The sequence below is a fragment of the Podarcis erhardii genome (genome assembly GCF_964252035.2).
Source record: "Podarcis erhardii genome assembly, chromosome: 5".
Lineage (NCBI taxonomy): Eukaryota > Metazoa > Chordata > Lepidosauria > Squamata > Lacertidae > Podarcis > Podarcis erhardii.
The window spans coordinates 76,922,876-76,950,870 of NC_138509.1; the positions used below are offsets into that span (position 1 = coordinate 76,922,876).

At 44.2% G+C, this 27,995-nt stretch overlaps 1 protein-coding gene and 2 long non-coding RNA genes across 3 annotated transcripts; 2 read left to right on the forward strand and 1 right to left on the reverse strand.

The window, feature by feature from the left end:
- Positions 1–7,030, reverse strand: PFN2 (profilin 2). The gene is made up of 3 exons (XM_081862889.1): positions 6,656–7,030; positions 3,496–3,688; positions 1–2,035 (listed from the first exon to the last, which is right to left on the reverse strand). The coding sequence occupies exons 1-3, from the start codon at positions 6,785–6,787 to the stop codon at positions 1,938–1,940; spliced, it is 423 nt and encodes a 140-aa protein (XP_081719015.1). The 5' UTR covers positions 6,788–7,030; the 3' UTR covers positions 1–1,937.
- A 205-nt stretch (positions 7,031–7,235) lies between these two features.
- Positions 7,236–27,906, forward strand: LOC309342363. Its single transcript, XR_014156726.1, has 2 exons — positions 7,236–7,655; positions 26,993–27,906. It is a non-coding gene; the product is annotated as an uncharacterized lncRNA (long non-coding RNA).
- On the forward strand, positions 7,893–8,584 carry LOC309342433. Its single transcript, XR_014156809.1, has 2 exons — positions 7,893–8,117; positions 8,369–8,584. It is a non-coding gene; the product is annotated as an uncharacterized lncRNA (long non-coding RNA).
- Positions 27,907–27,995: the final 89 nt, after the last annotated feature.

The window sequence follows — 27,995 nt, forward strand, 5'->3', positions numbered from 1 at the left end:
TTTATTTGGTTGGAATAAATTTATTTCATCTGTCTGTAAACAAGGTGTTTAATAGTTATGGCATTTTTTGAAATGCATATTAAATCAGATGAGTTAGACTGTATCCCAGATGTAACAAAGTGCAGGGAAATAAATGGACAAATCAGCAACAAGAATTTGTTTTAAGTCTGTACATTATCCACAAAGGCCCGAACAATAGAAGCAAATACTAGTGTCCCTAAAGTAGTGCCATTCAGAAGAAATCTTTCTTGTCAGTTAAAATCCATCTCACAATAGCAACAGTTCATTTTTTTAAAACATTAGTATGGCACAGAATACATTAAAAATTCATCACAAGACAGCCAACTCAGTTATTCCAACCAAGACCATCTTCCATTTTCTCTTTTGTATACAGAGTTCTGCAGTTCTCTTTTAAATGGACATACAAGTTAGTACTGTGCTCAAACTGACAATTTGGTTACACATGTTTCGGATGACTAGTGCACAAGGCAGTTCACTCCACAATTTCTGCAGCAAGGGCATAACAGGCCAAATGAAGATTAGATTTGAAATGGTATCCGTTTGGACCATTTTATCTTACAACTACCAACCTTCAAAACATACACTGATATCAGAGCAGCAAATCTTATTTCTCAGTTGATGATCTGACAGACTGATCTCAGACTAGGCTATAGGTTTATAGCTGGAGGTGGTAGTTTGTTGACAATGACAGTGCAGTTTCATATAAAAACCCAAGCTGCAAATCAAATTGGTCCTATGAAAAAATGAAACCGGACACACTCCAGATGGTTACACTGGGATATCTAAAGTCCATGATGGCAGCCTTTTTACATTTCAACTACAGAACAGGAGCTGGCAAAAACAAAAACAAAATTACGTGCCTGAGCTATTGCGGTGATGGAATGTCCCTGGGGATTCATTCAAGATAGGGATGGTGGTGAGGGGGAGGGGAGAAGAGCATCGGCACCTTTTCATAGTTTTGCAGTTACCCTTTTAAAAGCAGGATGCGCTTCAGACACCATGAAGAGTTTTGCAAGTCTACACAGAAGAGCAACAACAAAACTAAAGCAACACTTGTGACAGCTTTCAAGCAGCAAATTGGTTAAACAAACCAGGCACTGTATTTAAAAATGTATATATATAGATAGATAGAGATGGAAGCAAACAAACAAAAAAGAAGAGTGGATTAAAGGTAAGGACAAGGGGGAGGAAAGTAGAGATATGCATGCACTTTTTCCCTCCCAACCATGCTCTACAAAAGGAAGACTAATGAGCTGTGTAAATGCTCAAAGTGCTGAGGAGGCATTGATCAATCTGGATTGTACAATCGGCACCTTATTTAGTTTAACTTAAATTGGTTTAGTTCTCAATGTCACACTAATTGCTAAGACAAGTAACGCCTGGACTTGGCATGATTCCCTCCCAAGGCTTCAACGTATCATGCATATCATCTTTTGTGTTGCAATAGATGGTGCCAGATACAGAACATGGGTACAACAGTGATTAACATACAAATGAAAAGGGTAACTGGAGCCATGACAATAGGGAAATGTGTAAATAAAACCGCCATCTATAGGCTGGTAGTACTTTTAACACAAGAGGTGGTGGTGAAAACAGTTGCTATGTGGATGGGGAGAGGCTGCTTAGACGTCAGGCCTCCTCAGGTATAAAGCCAGTTCATAAGCTTTCTTGTTGAGTGTCCCTCCATGGACACCTTCCCTTTCCCATGGCCATAACCAATGCTGGAGTACACAAGGAAACAAGGATGAACAGAATTAAAGAAAGAATAACACCTTTCCCCACCAATAGAGGGATACAAAGGAGACACAGGTTCATACCCCATCACCCTGCATTGCTAATAAAGTTTCCACAATGTAGCTTGAGGCCAGGAAAGTTTAATAGCAATTTCCCCTAATACTTAACAGTCTGCCTAGCAACTAGAACCCAGAGTCTCTCAAGTATTTTGCCATTGAGTATGCCTTCTTATTCAATCCGCCTCCATGGACCCCTTCTTTGCCCATTACAAAGACCAAGACTGAAAGAGAAAAGAAAAGAAGTTTTACAAAGGAGTGTGTTAGACAAGGAAATATTCCAGGTTTTAATAAAGCAGTACAATAAGCATATTCAAATATTGGCATATCAGAACAGTTACCTGCACAGCATTACTATATTGTTTTGAACATTTACCTTGTTTAATTGAAAAAAAATGTTTGGCAGACGCAGATGTTAATTTAGTATGACCAAGCGTTTTTAAATGAGACACATGGGGTATACTGTGGGGTCAGGAAGCTTTGGCTACATTTTCTTGCAAAGTAAATAAAGCAGATGTGGGGTAATATGAATTGGAATAACTGGAATGAACCTACTGTTTCATATTCAGTTGCTCTAGTAGTTCATAAGTCAAAAGTTGTTCACAGTACAAAAATAATCCAATTGTGTTTATGCCAAAACAGCAGAGTCCTGAAGACCTTTAGCAGTGCATGTACTGTTATATGCCAGTAGGTGTCACTAAAATGTGTTATAGTTCTGTGCGCAAAACAATCTTACATTCTCACTGTCCTCTCACTTTTGATGCTTCTACTTCTATACTAGTTGATTTGCCTCAAAGTAACTTGTAATTAGTCCAATAGGCCATCGTTTTATGTAAATTTAAAAAAAGAAATCAAACAGCACAATCCTATAGATGTCAACACAGAAGTAAATTCTACAGAATTAATGAGTCTTACTCCTACATAAATAGGTACAGAACTGCAGTTTTAGGACATATGAAGTTGAACAAGCTGAATGATGATCAGTACCATATATCAAATTAAAAAGTAAAATCCTAAGCACTGGGTTTTTAATAGACTAGTATGCAGCATTTGTGGGAAACCTGTGGCACTCAGCTGTTGCCAACCACAACGCCCATCATCTCTGACTACTGGCCATGCTGACAAAGATGGATGGGAGCTGGGAGTCCAAAACCAACTGGAAGGCCACAAGTTCCCCACACCTGTTGTATAGGATCAGGTTGTTAGAAGTTCCTTTTGGAACACCATCCAACATGCATTTCGTATTTAATGGAAGGTTTATATGAGAAGTCTGCATGGACTGGCATCCTGAAGTATTGAGGATGTCTTGGGAATGTAAAGCAACAGATATTCCATATTTATAAACTGATATATGCATAAATCATCTATGAACTGCTTAGATAAGCAACCAGGTACATGTGCTCTTTGTCATATACTTTTGCTGTACAATAACCTCCAAAATTAGAAGCCTGAACTTGCATTTTTATTCTACCTGAAGCAATTAATTTCAAATGCCAAAACATTAACATCCTGGGTGCCTAGTCTTAAGAATATGGTCTTATTCTCCACAAAGCTATTTTGACAGCCAGTCACCTAATCCAGATCTTGTTGGACAGATCAATTGAGATAATTTAAAGCCTACATGTTTTTTAAGCAGTAGAAAACAAAACACCAGATCAAACACTAGTGAAAGTTCCAAGCTTACCTCGACCAGCTCTGCCTACAGCAACATTATATGTTGGCTCGCCACCTTGGCTCTTTGTCCTGATGTCCATTGTACAGTCACCATCCACATAGAGGCTATCTCTGATCACAGAGCACTTCTTTGCACCCAGAGTTAGACCATTGGTGAAGAAACCCTCGCGGTCTTTTCCTACAATCATATCTATTTCTACAGGCTGTCAAAAAGAGAAGTCCATAGAGTTTTAGAGCAAGCTCTCATACCTGGATTCTGAAGAGTCAATGTACACACTGAATGTACTAATGTAATAGCAAAAAGAGAACATAACTCTAGCAGAAACAACTGTAGCTTCTAAAGTCTAACACTGTATGAAGTTAATGAAGTAGTTATGAGTACTACAAAGTAGGATGATACCCATGTAGTCTTCAAATATGTTTTTCATTAAGTATGCAATTAATGATGAGACCCTGATTTTAGATTGTGAATATACATCTATGGGAGAGAAGATTAAAAAAAAGTTATATTAGAGCTTCATGCTGTCTTCAGGACCACTCCCTGCAATGTGCCAAATAACTAAAGCACTATGGCAGAAGCAGAAGTACAAAGGGTCTATGTTCTACATGCAACACAGGCACAAAATGCAGAATAGCCTCCATTACTTATAGCTACATGGCTGTCAGTAAGTTTCAGGGATGCTATTAAGCCATATTTTTAAAATACAGTGTTCTCAAGGTTATTGTTTCTAACACTGTGCATTTCTGTTCTTTCCCACACAGATTACAAACTTTACATTACAGCTTCTCCAATGCTAATAAGGCCATTCAGGTGGAAAATGCACGTGCTTTGCAGAACCCTCAAAAACTGGGTATGGTAGCTCAATGTTAGACAAGCAGGGGGGAAATTGATTATTTTTTAAATTTACATGTTTATGCCACCCTTCATCCGATGATCGCAGAGGAATTTGCAATATAAATACCAAAAAAATGTGTAACATAGTAAGAAGAGCATGGTGGCTACATATTAGCCCCCTTTTCTCAGGAATAGTGCAAGGTGTGTGTACTCATGTAGCAAAATGGAAAAAGGCAGTCCAGCAAGAAAACATGCTCCCGCGGCACTGTATGATGGAATAGGCATCTTGTTCCAGTAGAACTGCAGAGTCATAGCAGGCCCCAGCCATTCCCAAAGCATAAGCCAAGATTCTACCCATAAACATCTTAGCAGCAAAGAGACTGGCTCAGCAGCTACCAAGGGCACCACTTCTTTTAACCCATTCCTATGCCTCCTACAGACAGGACAAAGCTAAGCCATGCTTTAATACTGCTGACAGAGCCCTCAGTATTATTCCCGATAAGGGGCACTGACAAGAGGGGCGAGGAGTGCTGTTTAGAATAAGGGAGCTCGCTTTTCATGACATTTGCCTGCATAGACAGGCAACCAGCCAAAATGGCATTTTGGAGTGGAAGGGGATAAAACCAGCCAGCCACCACCCCTGTTGTAATGCAAGATCACATTGCACACCTAATGCACGGGTAAATAAAGGGGGAAGCGCCAACAGAATTTATATAATTTCAATACACATTTCAACACTCTCACACCGATACCATGTCGGTGAGTTAAGCAGGCAAGCACACAACCTTCTCACGGAAATTTTCCCCCTTTCTTTTTATAAACTCTTATCTCGAATGATCAGAAAACTTTATGGCAAGAGAAAGATGAGAGATGGGAAAAACAGAGGAGATAGAAAGACTGCAGTGCAGAAACGGGGTGATTAATATCTCGGGAGAGAAGAGAAAAGGAGGGGTTAAAAAAAAATCAGCGGCAGTGCGCCATCTTGGAGGTGAAAAAACATGGAACCAGTGGCGAGGAATGGATTCACAAAAGCCTCCTACGCTGGATTCGCAAGTCTCTCCCCAGCAGTGCGGACCAGAGACGAGGGAATCCTACGCAAAGCCTCTCCAAGAATCATCGCCTCCCTTCCCCGCGCCCGGCCTTTTCCCTCCTCCTCCTCCTCCTCCTCCCGCCGCCGTATTGCCGGCTATTGCTCCAGCCCAATTGCCGTGGCAATTAAGGAGCCCCGCAGCCTGGCATACAAAATGGTCCCCCGAGAAGCCCGAGGCTATTCCCGTCCCAACCTGGCCCCGCATGCCTCGGAGGCTAGGGAGGGCGAGCTGCAAGGTGGCCCAGCAGCAGGGGATCTCAAGACGCCAGCCTGCCCCCTCCTCCCTCGCCCGCCCAGCCACCAAATAAAGGGCCCTTTTCTCCCACTGCCTCAAATCACTACTTGGGAGAGGAGCCTTGGATCCGAGGGGGAAAGGCGCAGCAATGCCCGGGGCCTAACTGGCGCGGGCTGCTGCTTTCTTCCCATTAAAGGCGCTTTTACGGCCATCGTAAGCTGCGGGTGGGCGGGAAGAAGAGGAGACACCGCAAGGAGGGAAACTCGCTGCCATTTACACCTTCACCCAGCTGGGCCTCTCCTGCTATTCCCTTTTCTCGCACCCCCCTGTGTTTCTTTTTTGGGGGGTGAGGGGGGGCTACGGCCGTGGCCCAAAGCTGGGAAGGGGGCGCGCACACATACACATAATGCAAGCCAGCAAAAGGGCAGAAAGCTTTTTGCACGAGGGCGCTCCCCGCCCCCAGATTTCTCGCCTAGCCTCGGCTCCCCCACCCCCCACCACTGGTCCAAGGTGGGGGGCCAAGAGATAAGTAATAATTATTGTTTTTAGCTGGGGAGAAGAGGGAGAGAGGCAAGAAACACAGAAAGCCCCCTTTCCCCACTCCCTAGTTGCGGGAGAGAAAAGGAGAGTCGCCTCCGCCGCACGCGGCGCTCCTTTTTCTTCCCTCGCCTGCGCGCGCGCTATGCATGGGAAAAAAGAAAAAAGGCTGCACTTTGCAATCCGCCCCTCGTGGGATTAGGTGCAACTCCGTGGGGCTCACCCGCCGCCTCCCCCAAAGCCCAAGCCTAGCCGACACCCCCCGCCCGCCCTCGCTTCTCCTCCAAGGGCCGAAATATGCCCGCCCGGGTTTGGTGTTTTTAAAAGGGGAGGGTTACAAATCATGGGTTAGCCTTCCATCCATCCCTCTTTCTCTTCCCCCACCCCCCGCCACTTGCTTCTCTCCGTGACCGGGAACCCCCTCCCCCCCCCGCTACCTACCTACCTACCTCCCCACCCCCGGCCGCCCTTACCGTAATGCTCTGAAAGATGCCCCCGGCCGTCGCTGCCCAGACGTACTTGGCGTCACAGTAGCCGACAATGGCGGCCTCCTGGCAGCAGCCATCGCACATCAGGTTATCCACGTAGCTCTGCCAGCCTGCCATCTTCGGCTCGCGCCTGGCGGATGGGGGGTTGGCGGGGAAGGAGGGAAGAAGGAAGGAAAGGAAAGGGAGGGGGGAAGAGAGAGAGAGAGAGAGAGAGAGGAAGCCGGGACTCGAGGCGGGCGGGCGGGAGGGAAAGGCGGCGAGGACGAGAGGAAGCGGGGGAAAGAGACACACGGAGGGAGAGAGAGAGAGAGAAAAGGCAGAGAGGGAGAGCAGCCCCGCAGCGGACGAGACTCTCTGACGGACGGGAAGGCGGCGGCGGCGGCGGCGGTTGAGGAGAAGGCAGGCGGGGGAGGGGACCGAGGGGGTGGGTCCACCTGAGGCGCTTGCGGCGGCAACCACTGCCGCGATGGCCGCCCGCCCGCTTTTCTCCCTTTATTATTATTATTATTATTATCGTTATTATTATTAAATGGCAGCTTCCCCCACAGGGAGGCGAGGAAGAGGAAGGAGGCGGCCACTGGGCAGCGCCCAACCGACCCGCAGCGACGAACGGCGCGTGTGGAGGCGTCGAGAGGGAGGAGGAGGAGGGGGAAGGGCAAGCCAAAGAGTGCGGGGGGCCGCTGCTGCCGCCGCCGCCTCCACCGCTCGCTCAATGCCGGGGACGCTTCTCTTCGCGGCAGGATCCCTCCGCTGCCGCCGCCGCCTATTGGCATTGTGGGTCCTCCCGGCGGAGGGATACGCTGCGCTGCCGCGTGCTGAGGCCCAAGCACGAGGGGGAGGAGGGGGCCGCTCTGCTGCTGCTGCTGCTGCTGTTCTCCTCCTTCGCGGGGGCTGCTGGACACCAGCTGGCGCCTTCTTCTTCTTCGCCGTGGCTGCTCTGGTGGGCTCAGGCGGGGCGAGGCGTCGTGGCAGCTGCAGAGCAAGGGTATGTGCGGGGGCCCCGCGGGGGGGGGTGGGCAGGAGGGAGGGGAAGAGAGGTGAGAAATGCTAGGCGCCCCCCTCCTACTTTTGCGGTCTGCTGAAGCTTCGTTAAGTTTTTTTTTTTCTTTAAAAAGATGAGGCAAGTCAAAAGTCAACGCTTTGCAGCTGTTCCCTGCGTGGCGATGCAGTGGCGGAGGCGAGTGAAGCTTCACCTGTTGGCTTTTCCGCCTGCAGTGTAGGTGTTGGGGTAGAGGAGAGGTGCGGGAAGCGGGCAAGACGTGTGAATCGTTATTTCTGGTGGTTCACATGCGACTGGTACCCAGGCTGAGATGCTGCACGTGTTTTCTTGGGAGTTCTTTCAAGTTTAGTGACACAGTGCAGTCCTAACCACGGTCTACTGGGAAGTAGGTTTTGTGGAGTTAATGGGGCTTACTCCCAGATATGTGGGTTACAGATAGGTAGCCGTGTTGGTCTGCCATAGTCAAAACAAAATAAAAAAATTCCTTCCAGTAGCACCTTAAAGACCAACTAAGTTAGTTCTAGGTATGAGCTTGTTCTAGGTATGAGCTTCTTCTCTGAAGAAGTGTGCATGCACACGAAAGCTCATACCTAGAACTAACTTAGTTGGTCTTTAAGCTGCTACTGGAAGGAATTTTTTTATTTTGTCCAGATATGTGGGGTTAGGGTTGAAGCCCTGCTAAGGATCCTGCTGCCTAGAGTCCTGCAGAAAGAAGGTGTTTCTTCCTGGCCTTGCTACACGCTTATGTGTGGAACAAGAATTACACCCCCCCCCCTTTTGCTAAATTAGTTGCCCTGCAGGCTGATGCCCTAGCTTTAACTGGTTTAAGTGAAGAGTTGAACTTCAGGTCAGGATCCCAGTCCTTCACTGCAAATCCCAAACATGTCTACTTAGTTCAGTTAATTTCAATAAAATTCCTTCCAAGCAAGAGCATCTAGGGTTTGCTGCCTTGGGCACTGAATCTAGTTTCATCTCTGAGAGATTTCAAGGAGATGGCTGCAAGAGTAAGTAGTTTGTAAATTGGAGCCTCTGTCATATTCTTGGCTGGGATCACCAGATGGTTATCTGACCATACTGTAATAAAAGAGAAAAGGTTGCAGGCTTAATAAGTTTTGAGTGTTTGCTTACTTCCCTTCAGCACCTCTTAGATGGGAGGAGAGCAGAGGCTTGGCACATGTAATTTTATCACTTCTGCTGCAGGTTAAACTTTTCGGTCTGTATAAGAACCAGCCCAGAATTCTGGATGTTTGTAAGACTTATATTTATGCAGATTTTGTTATGTGCCTGCATTTGAAAAGAAGCATCCATTGAATTCCCTGAGAGTAAATTATAACTTTCTTTTCCCGCTTTTCCTCACTGAAACTTTCTTTTCCTCACTGAAAAACGTGGGTGTGGGTGTGTCACTTTTTGTTGCACTTGGACTCAATTTTTCTTCAGAGCAGTCCCACAAGTGACTACTCTCAGGAAATCCCAGAGAATACCATAGCCCTCAATGAAACTTGAGCAGGCTGCTTTATAGACTACAGTGGAACCTTGGGTTGCAAACATGATCCATGCAGGAGGCACGTTCGCAACTTGCAGCGCCACATCTGCGCATGCGCAGGTTGCAATTCGGTGCTTTTACACACGCACAAAGCACGATTTAGCACTTCTGTGCATGTGCAAGCACCGAAACCCGGAAGTAACCCGTTTCATCTACTTCCAGGTTCAGCACAGTGCGCAACCCAAAAATGCCTGAAGCATCTGTAACCTGAGGTACCACTGTAATTGGATTGCTCTTTTAACGCTGTGGTACTTGTTTGGCAGTCAGGCCCATTGGAATTAACAGGAGTTTTTTCAAGCCTCAGCTCTTTATCGAAATGATGTGTGTTGTGGAATCCATATACTATTTAAACCAGCATTGTGACATGCAGAGGTTCCATTTGACATGTTGGTTACTGGTCCCCAAACCTCCACAGGCTGCAACTTCGAGAATTGCCAAGAAGGGAGAACCTTCCTTGTTAAATCTTTTCCCATCACAGTGCTGAAGTGACAGCAGAAACCAACCTGGTTTTTCAGTGCAATCATACACATCTCTGCACAGAAATGAGTTCTATTCAGTGGCAGTTCACATGCCCTTGAATATGTGAATAATAAGGTGAGGCACCCTTTGAATATGTGCAGAGATATTTCATTCATCGCTGAGTAACTGCAGCCAGCCCCCATACACACACACATTCCTGGAAGTAAGGTTAAGATTATTGGGTGTGTTTTCCAGCTAACCTGGAATATTGTTGCCTCATTTTTAAAAGGTATGGACTATCTCTAGATTGATCTTACTATTAGGCAATGTGAGGTAATTCACCCCAGGCAGCACCCATGAAAGGGTATCCTTTCATTCATTCATTTATTTTTGCCACCATGTGAGGCCTCTCACTTGGTTGTTTTGCTTGAAGCATCAAAATGTCTTAAACTGCCTCCTCAGCATCTCACAAATCTGTTTCAAGTATTGTGCAATTAGTGCATTTACATGTAGTAAGCCACCTGCTTGTAAATGAGCGTCTTCGGTGTGTTCTATGTAATTTCTCATCATAACAGCAGAATTTTAAAGCTGAGTTTTGTTATTTGTTTTTTTTTTTAAAAAAATCCTTGCCTTCCAAACCAATAGGCAAGAAAGTGGGAGAAAACGCAAAAGAGACAGCAACCCCGAGAACATGTTGCATCCGAAAATGGCCATCAGGCTACCCTGTTCCCATCCATATAAGTGTTTAGTAGATCACATTAAAACTGAGCAACTTGCCCTGCTTCAGATCTACTGTTTGCAGTATGGTGCATGTGCACAGGTGTGCCCAGATGATAACAATAAAGGGCAGCCTCAAACTGCCCCTGACCTATGGTGTTGTTGTTTAGTCATTTAGTCGCGTCCGACTCTTCGTGACCCCATGGGCCAGAGCACGCCAGGCACGCCTGTCTTCCACTGCCTCCCGCAGTTTGGTCAAACTCATGCTGGTAGCTTCGAGAACACTATCCAACCATCTTGTCCTCTGTCGTCCCTTTCTCCTTGTGCCCCCCATCTTTCCCAACATCAGGATCTTTTCCAGGGAGTCTTCTCATGAGGTGGTCAGAGTATTGGAGCTTCAGCTTCACGATCTGTCCTTCCAGTGAGCACTCAGGGCTGATTTCCTTAGGGATAAATATGTCCCAACTGAGATTTAACCATTTGATAACTGCTATCTCATATATTACTGGAAGGACAGATCATAAAGCTGAGGCTCCAATACTTTGGTCACCTCATGAGAAGAGAAGACTCCCTGGAAAAGAACCTGATGTTGGGAAAGATGGGGGGCACAAGGAGAAGGGGACGACAGAGGACAAGATGGTTGGACAGTGTTCTCGAAGTTACAAACATGAGTCCGACCAAACTGTGGGAGGCAGTGGAAGACAGGAGTGCCTGGCATGCTCTGGTCCATGGGGTCACGAAGAGTTGGACACGACTAAACGACTAAACAACAACAACATCACGTATTGTTAGTTTATGGATTAATGTGCAGCTCCAACAAAGGTACGTGGCACATGAAGAGAACCATTTACATAGATGACACTTCACTTGCTGTTTTCACTAGTCCTAGAAACTATCCCTACCAAAGAGACATCTTCCTGTCCTGTTTAAAAAATGCCTAAGCTCTACAATCCTGCAGCAAAACAGGAAGTGATGCTTAAGCCACCTATGTAGTTTTCTCTCAGACACACCAGTGTGGCTCTTTTGCCAATCAGTACTCTCACAGCAAGCCCTTTGGAAGTCAGTCTGCAAGTGTGGCTTGCATTCAAGTCATACCTGCAAGTAGACATTTTCCCTCCATAGACTGCCAGGCTGCTGGCAAAGGAAGAATGCCTGTTTGCAGGCATGGCTTAAATCCAGGCAAGCCCCTTTGAAGGCATGCCCAGTGCAGTTGATCAGATTGGGGCTCGCTGTCACCGCCAGTCAGCTGATCAGGGCTGCCAGTGAGCCCCACTTGCAAAGGAGCAATTAGGAGCTGACTTGGAGCTCCCAACTCCTTATTTGGAGCCATGTTTTTACCTGCCCTACACATAAGTCAGGTGTGGGGCAAGTAGGCATGGTTTGGGGGGGTGGGAATGTCCTTCTGGGCCCAGGGTTTCCCACCCCTTCATTAAACTTAGATGCCTATGATCCGACACAACAAACACTTGGGCATTCACAACCCTTTTGTTTTCACCCTCACTGCCAAACAAGTTGATGTGGCTGTTCAGCAGCTCTCTCACATTCAAACAGGGAAATGCAGAGGATGGAGTAGGTGAAGGCAGACTGCTACTAGTGCCAAAGTCAAACGCTCCAGTGCGTTACCCCCAGATGAGTCCCAAAAGCTCATCAGGGCATGCACATAAGCAGCGCCAAGGGGCATTATGGGAAATTAGATATCCTTGAACCCTTAATGCACCCTCATTCAGCCCTCCTGCCATGTGCCATGCAAGTCGCTCATGTTCCAGAGGATGCGTAACCTACAGGGCTCCAGATTTTGACGTGGGATGGGTGTGTGGGCCTCCCATTCCTTGCATCACCTCTTTTTGCACAGGCGCTCGCAGTGCTGGGAGGGGGAGAGAGAGAAGATGGAGGGAAAGAAGGCTTCTGGTCCCTAGTGTCTCTTGATTGGGCTGGGAAAGACTTATGTATGAACCTTTTGAGAGTGGCTGATCTAGGTCAGGCTTCCTCAACCTTGGCCCTCCAGATGTTTTGAGAGTATAATTCCCATTATCCCTGACCACTGGTCCTGCTAGCTAGGGATCATGGGAGTTGTAGGCCAAAAACATCTGGAGGGCCAAGGTTGAGGAAGCCTGATCTAGGTGCACATACTATCTGACTTGGGATAAATCAGTCTCTATTGAGACCTGTGGGCTCTGGGTCCCATATCCATAATCGACTGGATTGAATGATAGTCATTTATAGCTTGCCTTTTTCACCAGGACAAAAAAACCCCTCAAAGCTAGGAACAAATGGTCACAACAAGCCAGCTGGAAGGGGTCTCACTCATCCTCTTGTCTCCTGAAGTGTAGCTGGCATGACAGTAATATATCTGTCTGCCTCCCCACCACCACCACCCTGATAGAGGGTGACAGACAGAGGCACAGTGTTCCCTGAAGCAGAATTGACAAGAGGTCCTATCCCACCTACAAGCAGAACCAGAGACCCAGAATTTCATGCACAGACCTGTGGAGTCCATGAGGATATTTATAATCCTGAACAAGGAGTCACCTAAAATGGAACGGGTGAGAGTGAAGACAACCACACACAGAGAGCAAAACCAAGTAAAGCATTATTCATTAAAAATGTGATGTGAGCTTATCCTGCAGAAAAATGGAAGGAGTAGGGGAAGAGGCTATATCGGTGCCAGTGCCTCAGGCTTTCTTTCTAATGTTGACACAGTTATTTGAGCTGTACTTTTGGAAACATGTTTCAAGAGTAGATTAACATAATTTTAAACCATGGCCGTGCCAAAGATACATTTATAGTAGCTGTGTTGTAATTTAGGGTACATTTAAAAACAACAACAACTTGGAATTGTGGTGTTTTAATTCCTGACCATGTATTAAAGTCTTTGTAAAAAAAACTTTCCACAGTGCCTTTAAATAAAAGCATGCTTTTGCAAATGTGCTGTTCAAGTAACCTAATTCAGGGAGAATGAAAGCCAGGCCTGGAAGACAATGCACAGAAGTGTTTGCCTACAGTGAGAGAGAGAGAAGGATAATGGAGCACTTTCCCCAAAGTAGCTTTTGTGATGGTGCCAAAACTCTGTGTTCAGTGCAATGAGCTATGTTCAAAATGTCATTGATGCTCAAAAGCAAACTTGAATCCGGGCAAGATACATTTCTGCAAACTTGAATTTTACACATGTGTTCTAACTCTGGAAGGGCACTCTGTGGGTTTTTCAAACAGATCTTTTTTTCCTTCTTTCTTTCTTTAAAATGTATTTCGTTTGAAAGAACCATAGATTCCAACAACTGATACAGAGACTCTTAACACAAAGGAATGCAGGAAATTCCACACTCTTTAGAGTTGTTTTGGTTACTGCTTTTGATTTAATGATATGGTGCCTTTAAGCCAGGGTTAGGGAAACTATTTTAGATAAGGAAACCTCGTTGCCAATTTTAAATTGCCCAGCAAGGCTAACAGAAAATAACAACCATGCAAATCTGTGCTCAGTTTCGACGGTTTCATGTTTTCTTCTTTGCACACATGGATTCACATGCAAGAATGATGACTTGTGCATCTCAGTGCTTCCTTATATGCACGCTCTGTCCCACCCAAACACACACAAAGTAATGGTCAAAAAAAGAAGCTTCTATTCCTTTGCTCTGGATAGCCAAGAACAGGAGCCTGTCCTGTGCTTGTTTATTTCCAGCAGCAGTTTTCTCTCTGGAGAGCTTTGTTTCAAAATGCCCTTGAGGCTTAAAGCCAGTTCATACATTTCCCAGTTGTGGAGCTTCTAGAAACACAAGCAATCTGCACTTCTGATTCCCTTCTTTCAATGCAACACTCGTAACCCTTACAGGTCTCTGCCAGATCATATCCAAAAGACCCTATGCATCCCCAGTGGGGGTCAGCAGTATGAATGGCAGGGCTGCTCCCCCGCCTCAGGCAAGACGAGCTCCTTGCCTCCAGCAGCAAGATCCACTGGTGTAGCAGATCTGGCTGCCAAGGAACTGATAACCCATTGTAGATCTTCATTCACCCCTTTTTCCCTGGTGGGGGAAGGGTGCTATTTTGTGGTTTGCCTCAGGTACCAAAATGTCTTGGGCCAGCCCTGGTAAGTGGGATGTGCCTCTACAGGCCCTGGAACTAAGGAATATGTGAACTGGCCGCTGACTAAAAAAATAGTGGCGCTGAGTGGAATTCGTTCCAGCAGCAGGGCCAACCTTGAAGTTTCAGGGGTCTCTTGGCAACACTTGGTTCTCTTTGCAGTCATTCTGCCAAATGTGGAGGTCAAATCAAGCACAGCAGTTCAGATGGTTGTCTCTTCCCACCCTGCTCCTTTTCATTTAGCTGGCGCAGAACTCGTTGGGTTGCTTTGAACCTGAGCTTGGAGCCGAGCCCCCCAGAACAAAACCTAGTAACCAGTTCAAAATAAGTGCTTCACCAATAGTCCGAAGGATCCTTTTGAGGGGGGTGAATAGGGCCTTTCTCTTCTCTAACGTTAGGCAGGCAGGCCAAACTGGAGGAGGAGGAGGAAAAATAAGAGTTTGGGGATTGTTCTCCTGTATCTTGCATATGCTTTGACCTGGTGTATGAGGGCAAACAGTAAGGCTGTGTACACACCATATTTATTTCTTTTGACTAATAATAGGGAAAGAGGCGGGGGGGGGGAGCCACACTCTACATTTAAAACACGTCCCTTCTCTAAAAAAGAATCCTGGGAGCTGTAGTTTAAGGGTGCTGGGAACTGTAGTTCTGTGAGGTAAATACAGGATCATGAGAAAGCATTCAGAGAAGTGGGTCCTTTTTTCTGTGTAAGCATTCCAATCCCATAAGCCCTCACATAACAGTGTTATGCGTCCAACAATGTATAGTTTTTAAAGCTTCTGTCTTGTCTCCAGATGTGCTAGGTTAAGCTCCCCCCCCCCCCCGTTTTAATTGCTTTTCTGTATGTTTCTGAGAATAGGTAGGGTGATTTGAACTATAGTAGCATTACAGAAGCCAACAAATAAAAGATGCCCGAAGTAAGCTAAAAATAACATATACAGTGGTGCCTCGCAAGACGAAAAGAATCCGTTCCGCGATTCTCTTCGTCTAGCGGTTTTTTCGTCTTGCGAAGCAAGCCCATTGACGGATTAGCGCTATTAGCGGCTTAGCGGCTTATCGGATCAGCTGATAAGCGGCTTAGCAGCTTAGAAAAGGGGGGGAGGGGGGAAAAACCGCAGGAACTCGCAAGACATTTTCGTCTTGCGAAGCAAGCCCATAGGGAAATTCGTTTTGCGAAGCCCCTCCAAAACGGAAATCCCTTTCGTCTAGCGGGTTTTCCGTCTTGCGAGGCATTCGTCTTGTGGGGCACCACTGTATATTTTTCTGGGATGGAAGTCAATGTAAAAAGTATGTTTGGAGAGTGAACTTCATAAAGATCTGGTATGTATGCATGTGTTTAGGGAAGAAAGCAACCATTTTCCTGCATTAAATATCCCTGTAGTCATGTTATAAGAGTCACACTGCAATTATATAGTGTGTGTGTGTGTGTGTGTGTGAGAGAGAGAGAGAGAGAGAGAGAGAGAAGAAGAAGAAGAAGAAGAAGAAGAAGAAGAGGAGGAGGAGGAGGAGGAGTTTGGATTTGATATCCTGCTTTTCACTCCCTTTAAGGAGTCTCAAAGCAGCTAACATTCTCCTTTCCCTTCCTCCCCCACAACAAACACTCTGTGAGGTGAGTGGGGCTGAGAGACTTCAAAGAAGTATGACTAGCCCAAGGTCACCCAGCAGCTGCATGTGGAGGAGCGGAGATGTGAACCAGATTACGAGACTACCGCTCTTAACCAGTATACCACACTGTAGTGTAGAGAAAGGGGGGGGGGGAGAAAGCAAACGAACTAACTGGTGCCAAACAATTGCACAGGACAGAATCACAGAGTTTAGAAATGCTGATGAACCTGAGCCAGAATTGAATCAAGTTTTAAAAATAGTTTGTTTGTTTTTTTTATAATATTTATTATTATTTTTTTATTACAACACAAACAAACAAAAATATCACATTTTATAACATATTTTCTTATCCTCTTTGGACTTCCTCACATCCCCCGCTCCTACGTTCCAAAATATAAAAAATTAATCCAGCAATTTATCACCTTATCCCCACCTTACAATCTAAATTTCCAATATTATATCTTGAATTTTAGATATATTCATTTCACTTTTTAAAACGTTTACTTTAGCCTAATCATTATCTAAAAATTGATTTTTTCCTAAATTTAACTTGTCTTCATAATTCACTTTATCTAACTCAATGGTGCCAAATTGTTTGTGATCAAGCATCCTCCTTAACATTCATACAATTTACAATATTTTTGCATATAGTCCTTAAATTTCTTCCAATCTTCTTCCACCGTCTCCTCTCCCAGGTCTCGGATTCTGCCAGTCATCTCGGCCAGTTCCATATAGTCTATCAGTTGCATCTGCCATTCTTCCAGTGTGGGTAGATCTTGGGTTTTCCAATGCTTAGCAACGAGTATCCTTGCTGCTGTTGTTGCATACATGAAAAATGTTCGATCCTTCTTTAACACCCCTTGGCCAACAATACCCAAAAGGAAGGCCTCTGGTTTCTTAAGGAAGGTATACTTAAATACCTTTTTCAGTTCATTATATATCATTTCCCAGAAAGCCTTAAAAATAGTTCGACTCCCTGCTTTTTACCACTGTAACTCTCCCCCTTAAGTCAAGCCTCCCAGATCACTTTGAAACCCCACCCTTGAGGAACTTGGCCCATGGAGATAGGTTAGAAACTGACAGATGACATGGTGATACCAAATTAATGGGAATAGTTAAATTTCCAAGGAGCCAGAAGACATTTGGAAGAGCTGATTTGGCCCGTTGTCTTGAGGTTTCTCACCCCTGCCTTTAAGCCAACATACTTTCAATTTTTCCCTCATTATTTCCTGTGTGAGTTGTGGTGATGCTTTTAAATACTTCTTTCTAAACCACATTGTGTTTCCTGTTTCCTATCTATTCTTTACCACAAGTGGTTTATAGAAATACGTTGGTTGAAACAGCTTCAAGTGACTGTAGTTGTTTATGCTTAACTTGAGAAGATTTTGCTTTGTTGTGGTTGTAAGCCCATGTAAGAATTAAGACTGACAGTATTTTAAGGCTCTTCAGGATGTCTCCTCACATCTAATTTCATAATTAAGGGTTATTACGCTAGGACTGGAAGCAAAACCTGGGGGAAGAAATCATCTAACTTGCACCAAACCTAATACAAAAATATTAAATTGGAATGTTTAAGAAGCTTTGCTTCAGATACTACATTAGAGTGAGTGATATCAAGAGTTAGTCATAGTCGGAATAGGTCTCCTCTGTGCATGATTTAGTTGGATATCACCCAACATGTTTTTAATCTTTTATCTCAGAAAACAGATGCACACACTTACCAAGTTTTATTTCTCAAAACCCAAGGAGATTTTCCTTTATAGCGGCTATAAATGCAATGGCAAACCATAGTTTGTTTTATGAGCATGAGTAGCCTTGATCTCATGCACCTTTTCCTGCACGTGAACAGAATAGGTTAGAAGTTCCCATTCCTGGCTTTGTGGCAAACCATGGTTTCTCCTTTTGTTTGAACAAGAAGTGATGGTTTGGCACAAACCAGCTTCTAGACTTATTCTTACATGCACGGGAGAAGGAGAGGAAAGAATGTATGAACTCGAGGCTGCTCATGCTCATAATGGCGAATGGTTTGTTTTGTTACATTTAAATCTGGCCAGTATGTTGTCAAAGCTTTCCTGACTCCCTTAAAAGTATGTGAAGGCATCAAAGTAGGGTTCAAACTTGAAGCATAGAATTGGGTCCTGAATGTTCATGCTATTCTTCATGCTATATCATTAAAAAAGGTAAAGGTAAAGGTACCCCTGACCATTAGGTCCAGTCGTGGCCGACTCTGGAGTTGTGGCGCTCATCTGGCTTTATTGGCCGAGGGAGCCGGCGTACAGCTTCCGGGTCATGTTGCCAGCATGACTAAGCTGCTTCTGGCGAACTAGAGCAGCACACAGAAACGCCGTTTACCTTCCTGCTGGAGCGGTACCTATTTATCTACTTGCACTTTGGGATGTGCTTTCGAACTGCTAGGTTGGCAGGAGCAGGGACCGAGCAACTGGAGCTCACCCCGTCGCGGGGATTCGAACAGCTGACCTTCTGATTGGCAAGTCCTAGGCTCTGTGGTTTAACCTACAGCGCCACCCGTGTCCCTTGGTATATTATTACAATATAATTATTGTGCCCCTGATCACTTCTTCTTTAAATCAGGCATAGATGGGATTTGGGTTGATGTTCAGACATGGAAAACAGAATTGTGCCCTGATCTTGTGTACCAAATTCCATCTAGATATACAGTACAGTGGTACCTCGGGTTAAGTACTTAATTCGTTCCGGAGGTCTGTACTTAACCTGAAACTGTTCTTATCCTGAAGCACTACTTTAGCTAATGGAGCCTCCCGCTGTTGCTGCACCTCTGGAGCACGATTTCTGTTCTCATTCTGAAGCAAAGTTCTTAACCTGAAGCACTGTTTCTGGGTTAGTGGAGTCTGTAACCTGAAGCGTATGTAACCTGAAGCGTATGTAACCCGAGATACCACTGTATTGGAGTTCAAGCAAAAGACTGTAACAAAGAAGCACACTAATAAAAGCAAGTTAAACCAAACGACTCATTTCTCTTGAAGTGTTCAATGGTGGCTGGTGGGTACCTATGCTGAAAGTGTACTTTTTGCTCTCTCGCCCTGCTGAGAATGCATATTCAGGCATGTCACTGATCCAAATAGACCCTTGTTCCTTGTATGCATCATCTTAACAAGAAATGATTCCTTTAATTGAAACCCACCCACCCACCCACCTTCTACTAGGGGTAGTGTAGAGCACCCATTTGCAGTCTCTCTCTCTCTCGACCAAATTGTAAGGTTTTGAAAATGCGATAGATGCCAAAGCATTTTGCTTATTAAAAGGTCTACATAAAACATTATTCTTTAATTCCAGCTGTAGGGAAAGTTAAGGCTAACATTACCCTGGCTTACAAAAAGCATTTAAATCACACACTGTGTTACGTTCCCCACCCTGTATTCTGAAGTGATGACATTGCAGGTCATCTAACTTGTGATGTCGATGAGTAAGACGCAGCTCACCTTTTGATATGAGCAATTGTCCATAGTAAGTACATATGGAGGTAATAAGAATTCAGAACATTATTACTATGATTGTCGTTGAGCAAAGTACATTAGCTAATAATATGAACCGTCGTTTGGCAGCATGCACACACTGCAGAGCGCTTCATAGGCACTAACTAAAACACCCCTTTTAATTAGGGAAATAGGTTGTAGCTGGTGGTGGCACTAAATACCTTCTGCTGGAAAAGAGGAGAAACTGGCACACAAATTTATCCATTCAGATATTTGATACGTTGTTATTTTAAATGGGAGGCATCGGAGCAGGATTGTGTGCCTTCCAAGTGGAGTTGTTTCGTTAGGGTCAAATTCTGTTGTCTGTTTCTCTCCCAGAAACCTTGCTGATGTCAACAGAACGGCAGAAGTATTGAAAATAAAGCGGAGACTGTGTCAACATTCATTTCGCAATACATTGTTGAACAATGCCATCGCTAGAGGAAATCTCCCGTTTCTTTGAACCATGTTGCTGAGCAATATTTTTTGTAGGAATCATGATAATTCAGAACACACTGTTAACAGTGACCGGTCGTATGTCTCTACTCTCCTTCTGCCTTAGCCTAGACACCTACTCATGGCCTATTGGCTCTTGCTAGAAAGCAACATTCTTAGGGTTTCTTTCTTTCTTTCTTTCTTTCTTTCTTTCTTTCTTTCTTTCAACAGGTTTTAAGACCTCACAGAAAAAACATATAGGTAGTAGGCCTGAAAGTAAAAAAAAGTTATAAAATCACTTTCACATTTACCATTTTCAAATCTCATTATTTTGAGGAGCCCATCAACAAAACTGAAAATAATAATAATAATAATAATAATAATAATAATAATAATAATTTATTTGTACCCCACCCATCTGGGTGGCTTCCAACAAAGATTAAAAATACATTAAAATGTCACACATTAAAAACTTCCCTGAACAAGGAACAAGAGAAGCATGTTGGCCCCAAGATATGATTCTTGATTTTGATGGTAGAGATGTCTCAGGTTCAAATCCCCAAATAATAATCCTGTGAAAGAGGGCAAAGAGAGCCATTCTCTTGAGGGCTGGTGTGATGTTGCATGGGCAAACATGGATTCTAATCCTTACTCACCATGAGGCATGCTGGTGATCTTGCGCCAGTCACGATCTCTCTCCCTGACCTACCTCACAGGGTTATTGTATAACGATAAAGCGTAGGACCCATTCTAGAGAGTGAAGAGGCTGGCCATCTATCCCAGCAGCAGTGCTTCTCACATATGGAGTACCTAGGAAGTCGGTAGCATGAGAAAATTCCCAATTTGCATACAAAAAGTCAGTTTGCAACTCCAGGTTAGGCTGGGAAAGACCCCTGTTTAGAAACCTAGAAAGCCTCTCCAGATCAATGTAGGTGGTACTGAACTTGAAGGAGCAATAATGTAGCTTGGTGCAAGACAGCTTCCTATATTCCAGTCTCTTATCTTAAAGATACCTGCTCTGGGTTCCTTTAAGGAGCTTCCAAAATTCTAGAGCAAGGATGTTTTTTTAAAAAAAGATGTCTTCCCACATGGCTGCTCTTATCTCCTTAGTAGAAGATATAAGGTAAAGGTAAAGGTACCCCTGACCGTTAGGTCCATTCGTGGCCCACTCTGGGGTTGCGGCGCTCATCTCGCTTTATTGGCCGAGGGAGCCGGCATACACCTTCCGGGTCCCGTGGCCAGCATGACTAAGCCGCTTCTGGAGAACCAGAGCAGCACACGGAAACACTGTTTACCTTCCCGCCGGAGCGGTACCTATTTATCTACTTGCACTTTGATGTGCTTTCGAACTGCTAGGTTGGCAGGAGCAGGGACCGAACAATGGGAGCTCACCCCGTCGTGGGCATTTGAACCGCCGACCTTCCAATCGGCAAGCCCTAGGCTCTGTGGTTTAACTCACAGCGCCACCCGCGTCCCAGTAGAAGATATAATCTTTATTAAAGTGTACCAAGTTTCAGTAGATGGGGAACCATGTAGAACAGAAAGGGAGAACCTGTGGCCTTCGAGGTGCTGTTGGACTCCTATCTGCTCCAGCCAGCATAGCCCATGGTCAGGCACGATGGGAGTTTGAAGCGCAACTTCTGGAGATCACCAGTTTCCTCTTCCCTGATGCAGAGGAAGGGAGGGAGGTTATTTATGAAGTGGCACCAAAATATTTCCTTAACAGGAAGGTCCTAGTGTTAACCAGCCCAGAGTTGTATAAAATGCTTTGCATTTGCCTGAGCTTTCAAACCAAGGACAAATGGCACACACATCTTGCTTCTGTTTAAGCAGTTGGGAGGGTTTTGCCAACAAACAGCATAGGTGTGAAATTCACTTCACTTCAGGTGGTACATTTGCCTGGTTCATCATGGCACCTCGCTGGGTTTTTTCTCCCTCAGCCCTCCATGCTCATGAGAGGCATTTTCTGTATACCTCCGGTGAATGGAAGGCGCTGTGAGTGCGTTCTTGGATATGTAATTAAGCTTTATTGAACAAAGATAATGTCAAATTCCAATCGGAATTTCTGCTTGCAGTTCAGAGTTAAAGGTCTGAGGCAGCTCTGCAGATCATTATGCTTATCTCCCATGGCTAATGCAGTTCTGCTCAGCCTCACTGAAACCAGCAATCCATCTCTAATCAGTCAGTCAACATTCCCAACACGCGTTCAGCATAAAGAACAACAATAACAATACATTTTTATGGCTGCTTGGGTGTTGAGTGCTGCTCAATCACTGTCCCCCTCTTATGCAGAAGGGATGGAAAGTGCTAGTAAAGTGAGCAGAGGTATATTGTTGCATATAATTTCAAGTGACAAAAGCTAGCCCAGCTGTAGGCATGGTTCAAATTGCTGGAGTATTGAAAGCTTAGCCTGCTGCTGATGCCCTGTTTCCTTCTTGCTGTTTTCCCATTTGATTAAAACCTACCCTGCAAGAAAAGGACTGTACTTGGGAGAAAACCACAAGGTATATTCTCCAGTGCTCAGAATAAAATGAAGCTTAATAATAAGGAGCACATGTTGCACCCACACAATCTTCTCCAAAGTGAGTGCCTGAGCCAGCAATTTGTTGAGTGCTCAAGGTCCTCTTGTGCAAATTCTCCTCCCCAAGCTGATATTAAGGCTGGTCCTGTACATGTTTACTTGGGCTGGGGGGAGAGGAATCTTTCTAAACTCAATGAGGAATATTCCTAGGTACAGTTGCAGTCCCTTGCATGCTTACCTGGGATGTAGGTATGTATGTATGTATTATTGCACCTGTATCCCATCTTCAAGGAGCTCAAGGAGAGTCTCACGCTCTTCCGACTAATGTTTTGGCTAGATCCATTCTCAACAAACCTGAATTCTCAAATTCCCTTTAAATAATAATTACTATTATTCTGGAAGAAGTTATCAGCAATGAGGTTGAGTAAGAGCTAAATGAAAGTGGTTTGGGGAATACAGTGGTACCTTGGTTTGCGAACTTAATCCGTTCCGGAAGTCCGTTCTTAAACCAAAGCATTCTTAAACCAAGGTGCGCTTTCCCATAGCAGCGGGGGACTCAATTTACAAATGGAACACACTCAACAGGAAGCGGAACATGTTCTGCTTCCAAGGCAAAGTTCACAAACCAGAACACCTACTTCCGGGTTTGCAGCGTTCTTAATCCAAGTTATTCATAAACTAAGCTGTTCTTAAACCACGGTACCACTGTACTCTGCCACTGGCAAAACAGTCTTACCACATATACCACGCAGATAATGAAAAAGAAAAAAAAAACAACTTTCCTCCTCCTCAGCTAAGCTATTCTGCCATAACCAGTTCACCTGGAAATTCCATCTCTTCTTAATGATCCACCTTCCTGTATCTTGAAAAATCTAGGCTTCATTTGCAGAAATGTCAGCAATGGTCCTTCTGCAAGGATGGTTCTAACTCTTGAGAGTGTGTATTGCTACTTGGTATAGCAACCAGGGTTCAAATTCTACTCAGTCATGAAGCCCACCGTGGGCCAGTCACTTAGCCTGATCAGGGTTGTTATGAGGATAAAATGGTGAAAAAAGCTTATACATCTCCTCGAGCCCTTTAGAAGATAGATGGGGTATAAATTTAATTTTTTTAAAAAATAATCACTAGGGGAAAGGGGATGTGGTTCAGTATTAGAAATCATGCTTTTGCATGCAAAAGATACTGTACTGTGATCAGTCCTTGGGCTCTCTAGGCAAGGCTAGGGAAGATTCTTATCCCAAACTCTGGATGGTGGGTACCAGTTAGGGTTGACAACCCAGAGGTGGAAGGAAGAGAGGTCTGACTTGGTATAGTACAGCTGCTTCCTATGTCCCTATATGCACTTAAAAAAAAATTCAAGAGAATCACATTTTGTGGGTGTGCAAAAGGTATTCATTCTTGGCACTACTTCTTACAATGCGAGTAGCCATCTTCTGTGAAGACAGAGATTCTAGGAAGGTGAGCAGCTGGTCCTGTTTTGGTAAGGTTTTCATGAGCAAATCAGGGATTACAAGCTACTTTGTCATTCTCTAATCCCTCTCTGAAGTTTACTTTTCATATGACAGTAGTGTTTGAGGACCGGGACATTCTCAGGGAAACCAAAATGCTTGTTTACAAAGCTGTTGTACTACCAGCCTTACTGTATGCTTGTGAAACATGCCATCTCCAACTTCTCGAAAGATTCCATCAACGGTGTTTCCAAAAAATCTTACACATCACTTGGAAAGACAGGCGAACTAATATAAGTATACTGGATGAAGCAAAGATCACCAGTGTTGAAGCAATGATTCTTCAACATCAACTTTGTTGGACTGGTCATGTTGTGTGGATGCCCGATGACTGTCTTCCAAAGCAACTACTCTGTTCCGAACTTAAAAATGGAAAGCGTAATGCTGGTGGTCAACAAAAGAGGTTTAAAGACTGTCAAGGCAAATCTAAAAAAATGTAGTATAAACACCAACAACTGGGAAACACTGGCTCCAGTTGGAGAACAGCCTTTATCAAAGGTGTCATGGACTTTGAAGACACTCAAACTCAGAACGCAAGGGAGAAATGTGCTAAGAGGAAGGCATGCTTGGCAAATCCATACCGTGTTCAACTCCACTGTGGAAGGACGTGTGGATCCAGAATTGGCCTCCACAGTCACTTACAGACTCATTGTTAAAACTGTGTTTATGGAAGACAATCTTACTCAGCTACGAGTGATCGCCAAAGAAGAAGACAATTTTGTAGTGGAGTCACATATCATTTGCTCTGTGCACATGCAGTATATTTAGTGCTGGTCCAGTTACAGTCCTCACTTTGTTTCTAGCATTTAGACAGGAGGGGCCGTAGATCAGTGATGATGCATAAATTTTGCATGCAAAAGGGCCCTGATTCAATCCCTGACATTGCAGTTAAAAGGGTCAAAGGGAAAGTGGGGGAATAGGCCACACTGGGTTGTCCTTGGAAAAACCTGTCGGAGGCCCTCCAAGGAGATAGTACTTGACCAAATGAACCAATGACCTGGTGGTATAAGGCAGCTTTTTATATTCATATTTGCACTGCTGTCAGAGGAAGCACCCCCTGTTTTATCCCGTGCTGCAGTAAAATGGAAAACCATTTTGAGTTGAAAATAAAGCAGGAGAACAGCAACTGGCCCAAGTTTCAGTCCTGCAAAAGGGAAACCTGGCTTTGGATATTCAAGGACTTGGTGGGAGGGGAAGGAAGAGCTCTTGCCCCCTGCAATTCACTTTTAGCATCTGAAGTGGTCCTTGTATCTTCCCCTCCTTGCCCTTCTTCATGGTGAGATGTGGATACTTCTAATGTGGGAACCCTCTGCACACAAAGCGATGGGACAGCTCTGCTTTGTGTGTTATGCGGAAGCATAGGAGCAAGGAAGTAAAGGGGCATTTCATTTGCTATTCATTCCACATCTTTATAGCATCCAAAGTGGTGCAGACATATCTCTCCTGCAATTAATATCAGACGTTATCTCACGTCGACAATTCAATAAATCCATCCAGCACAATCCATAAAATAATTCTGTGGTTCATCCTTCTTGCCTTGTTTGATGATAAGGAGTTCCATAGTCCTTTTCTGTTTCATGCCACATTGCGACATGAAGTTGAAGCAACTGTTTAAATGGGAACCGCATGTGAAAATCATTCGGTATCCCTTGCTGTAAAGAGATCTTCCTTTACAAATTAGGTGTTTCATATAAATGATGCTCATCACTAAGATGTATGTTAGAAACAGGTAATTAGACCTTCCTCTTGGTGGAATGATGTAATACATTGGAACTGCATTTTGTTCAACTTCCGGTACTAATCATACAAGTTCACCTGTTGACATCATTAGCATATATCCAGTTACAGATAGGTAGCCGTGTTGGTCTGCCATAGTCAAAACAAAACAAATTCCTTCCAGTAGCACCTTAAAGACCAACTAAGTCAGTTCTTGGTATGAGCTTTCGTGTGCATGCACACTTCTTCAGATACTTCTTCAGATTCTTCAGTATCTGAAGAAGTGTGCATGCACACGAAAGCTCATACCAAGAACTGACTTAGTTGGTCTTTAAGGTGCTACTGGAAGGAATTTGTTTTGTTTTGATCATTAGCATATGTTTGTGACTATAACCATAATCTGTACTATAGATCGGGGACATCCATCTCTCAAGAGACTATGATCTACTCATAGATAAAAAAAAACCTAGAAGTGATCTACCCATTTGCGGCAGGATCCCAAACTTGTTGAGCTTTTTTTTTTAGGGGGGCAAGCCGCTTCTTGGGGGGGGGCATAAAGGCACAAATTGCTTACTGAGTAGAAAACTCGGCAGCGATAACTCCGTCTTCCGTTTTTGCGGTCGTGCGCGAATGAAGGGCAGAGTGAGGGACGGGGCCAGATGCCCCTTTTCCCCCACTGAAAAAAGTGACCCTGCGATCTACCACTATCACCTGGGGATCAACCTGTCGATCGTGGTCGACCAGTTGGACATCCCTGCTATAGATTATCTCTGGTAAACTATAATTGCAGGTTATGTTTATATTCCTTTCTGCCTGAATCTTTGGTGACCTTATTTAGGTGTGCAGTCGCTATTTTAAGATATACACCTTTTCTGCCTTTTTACAATGTACCCCCATATATGTTTGCTGAGGAGTAAGTTCCACTGAATTAAATTGGACTTACTCCTAGGGAAGTGGCTATAGAGTGCAGCTGTCAGGTTGTTGATTTTAATCTATGCAGAATCTGTGAGGAGGTTCAAGATTTTGGTATGTAAGATACAATGTAAGGAAAGACAATTTTTCATCTTACAGAAGCTTATTTTGTAGGTTATGCTGTAACCAGGTGAAGCTGGATGAGTCGCTTGGTTGTTTACAGCAAAAATGTCCTCTGCCAAACACTCTGTTGTGACAAACTTGCTGAAAATGTTTAATATGTTCTGCTAAATGAAACAATTGGCTCACTTTGCTCCTCTTTTGTTTCTTCTTTTTAGATTTTCTCCTTTCTCGGAGAACATAACAAAATCCTAAAAATTTCAAGAAGGACTTGGCAATGCAATGAGTGATCTCCGTGTTCCTTGGAAATGTGTTGCAGTGTGTGCTGCCGATTCTTTCTCTCTGTTTCTGGAATTGTGTTGTAAGATGGCTCCTTGTTCTAAACCAGTTTTCAATCCAGTTCCATGCTAGCTTGATCTCACCTGCTTGCATAAAATAAAATATTTCCATTTATGTTTTCCTTGTAGAATGACCAAAAATTGTTAAGTGGGAGGAAAACTAAGAGTAGGACTCCTATGATTTGAATCAAGGCATCTGCCTATGACACCACTGGCACACTGTCTCATGAGTGTAGTAGCTTGCTTATGCTATACCTGCTGGTTCATCAAGATTCATAAACAACAGAAAGCATAATATTTGATGTGGAACTAGATATGACGAGGGGAATCTGGTGTTTTCACTCCTAAGACTAATGTGAAGCGCTGTGGAGTGGGGGTACTTGCAGGACAAAATAAACAGGAGGAAGATAATGCCTAATTCTTCCTCTGTCTGCATATTCTCACCTGCAAATGCCACCAAACCTCGCCCTCACTTTGCACTTACTTTATGTTTCCTTGCCACTGCCAGGCTCAAAAATTCTCAAGTTAGCCAATCTGACAGGGGAAATGACTGGAGGGTGGACATTAGCATGGGAGAAATGGCAGTCACGAGAGGGGTTTGCTGATTCTGTCCGGCAGGTGCCCACCCTCAGAGTTTCAATCTCTGGGCAAACATGGGTTTAAAAGCCCCTTTTCCAAGATAATATGCTGAGAAAAGAGATACTAACTCAGTTATGGACTGAGTTTCTTTTTCTGGCCATAGTCTTGCCTCTTTAATTCCTCATTCTGACAACATTAAAGAAGAATGGTGAATATGTCTCATTGCATTTATTTACTAATAGGTTTTAGGATAAGCTAAGCCTATATATTTCATGCCCTGGGAACTTAGTTGCCTCATTATCTA

Bases quoted from the DNA above. Each gene is read 5' to 3' on its own strand.
- PFN2 (XM_081862889.1), bottom strand. From the start codon at position 6,787: ATGGCAGGCTGGCAGAGCTACGTGGATAACCTGATGTGCGATGGCTGC. The intron at 3,689-6,655 runs GTAAGGGCGGCC...TCTTTTTGACAG, and splicing joins GCATCTTTCAGAGCATTACG to CCTGTAGAAATAGATATGAT. The intron at 2,036-3,495 runs GTAAGCTTGGAA...TTTCTCTTTCAG, and splicing joins TGTAGGCAGAGCTGGTCGAG to TCTTGGTCTTTGTAATGGGC.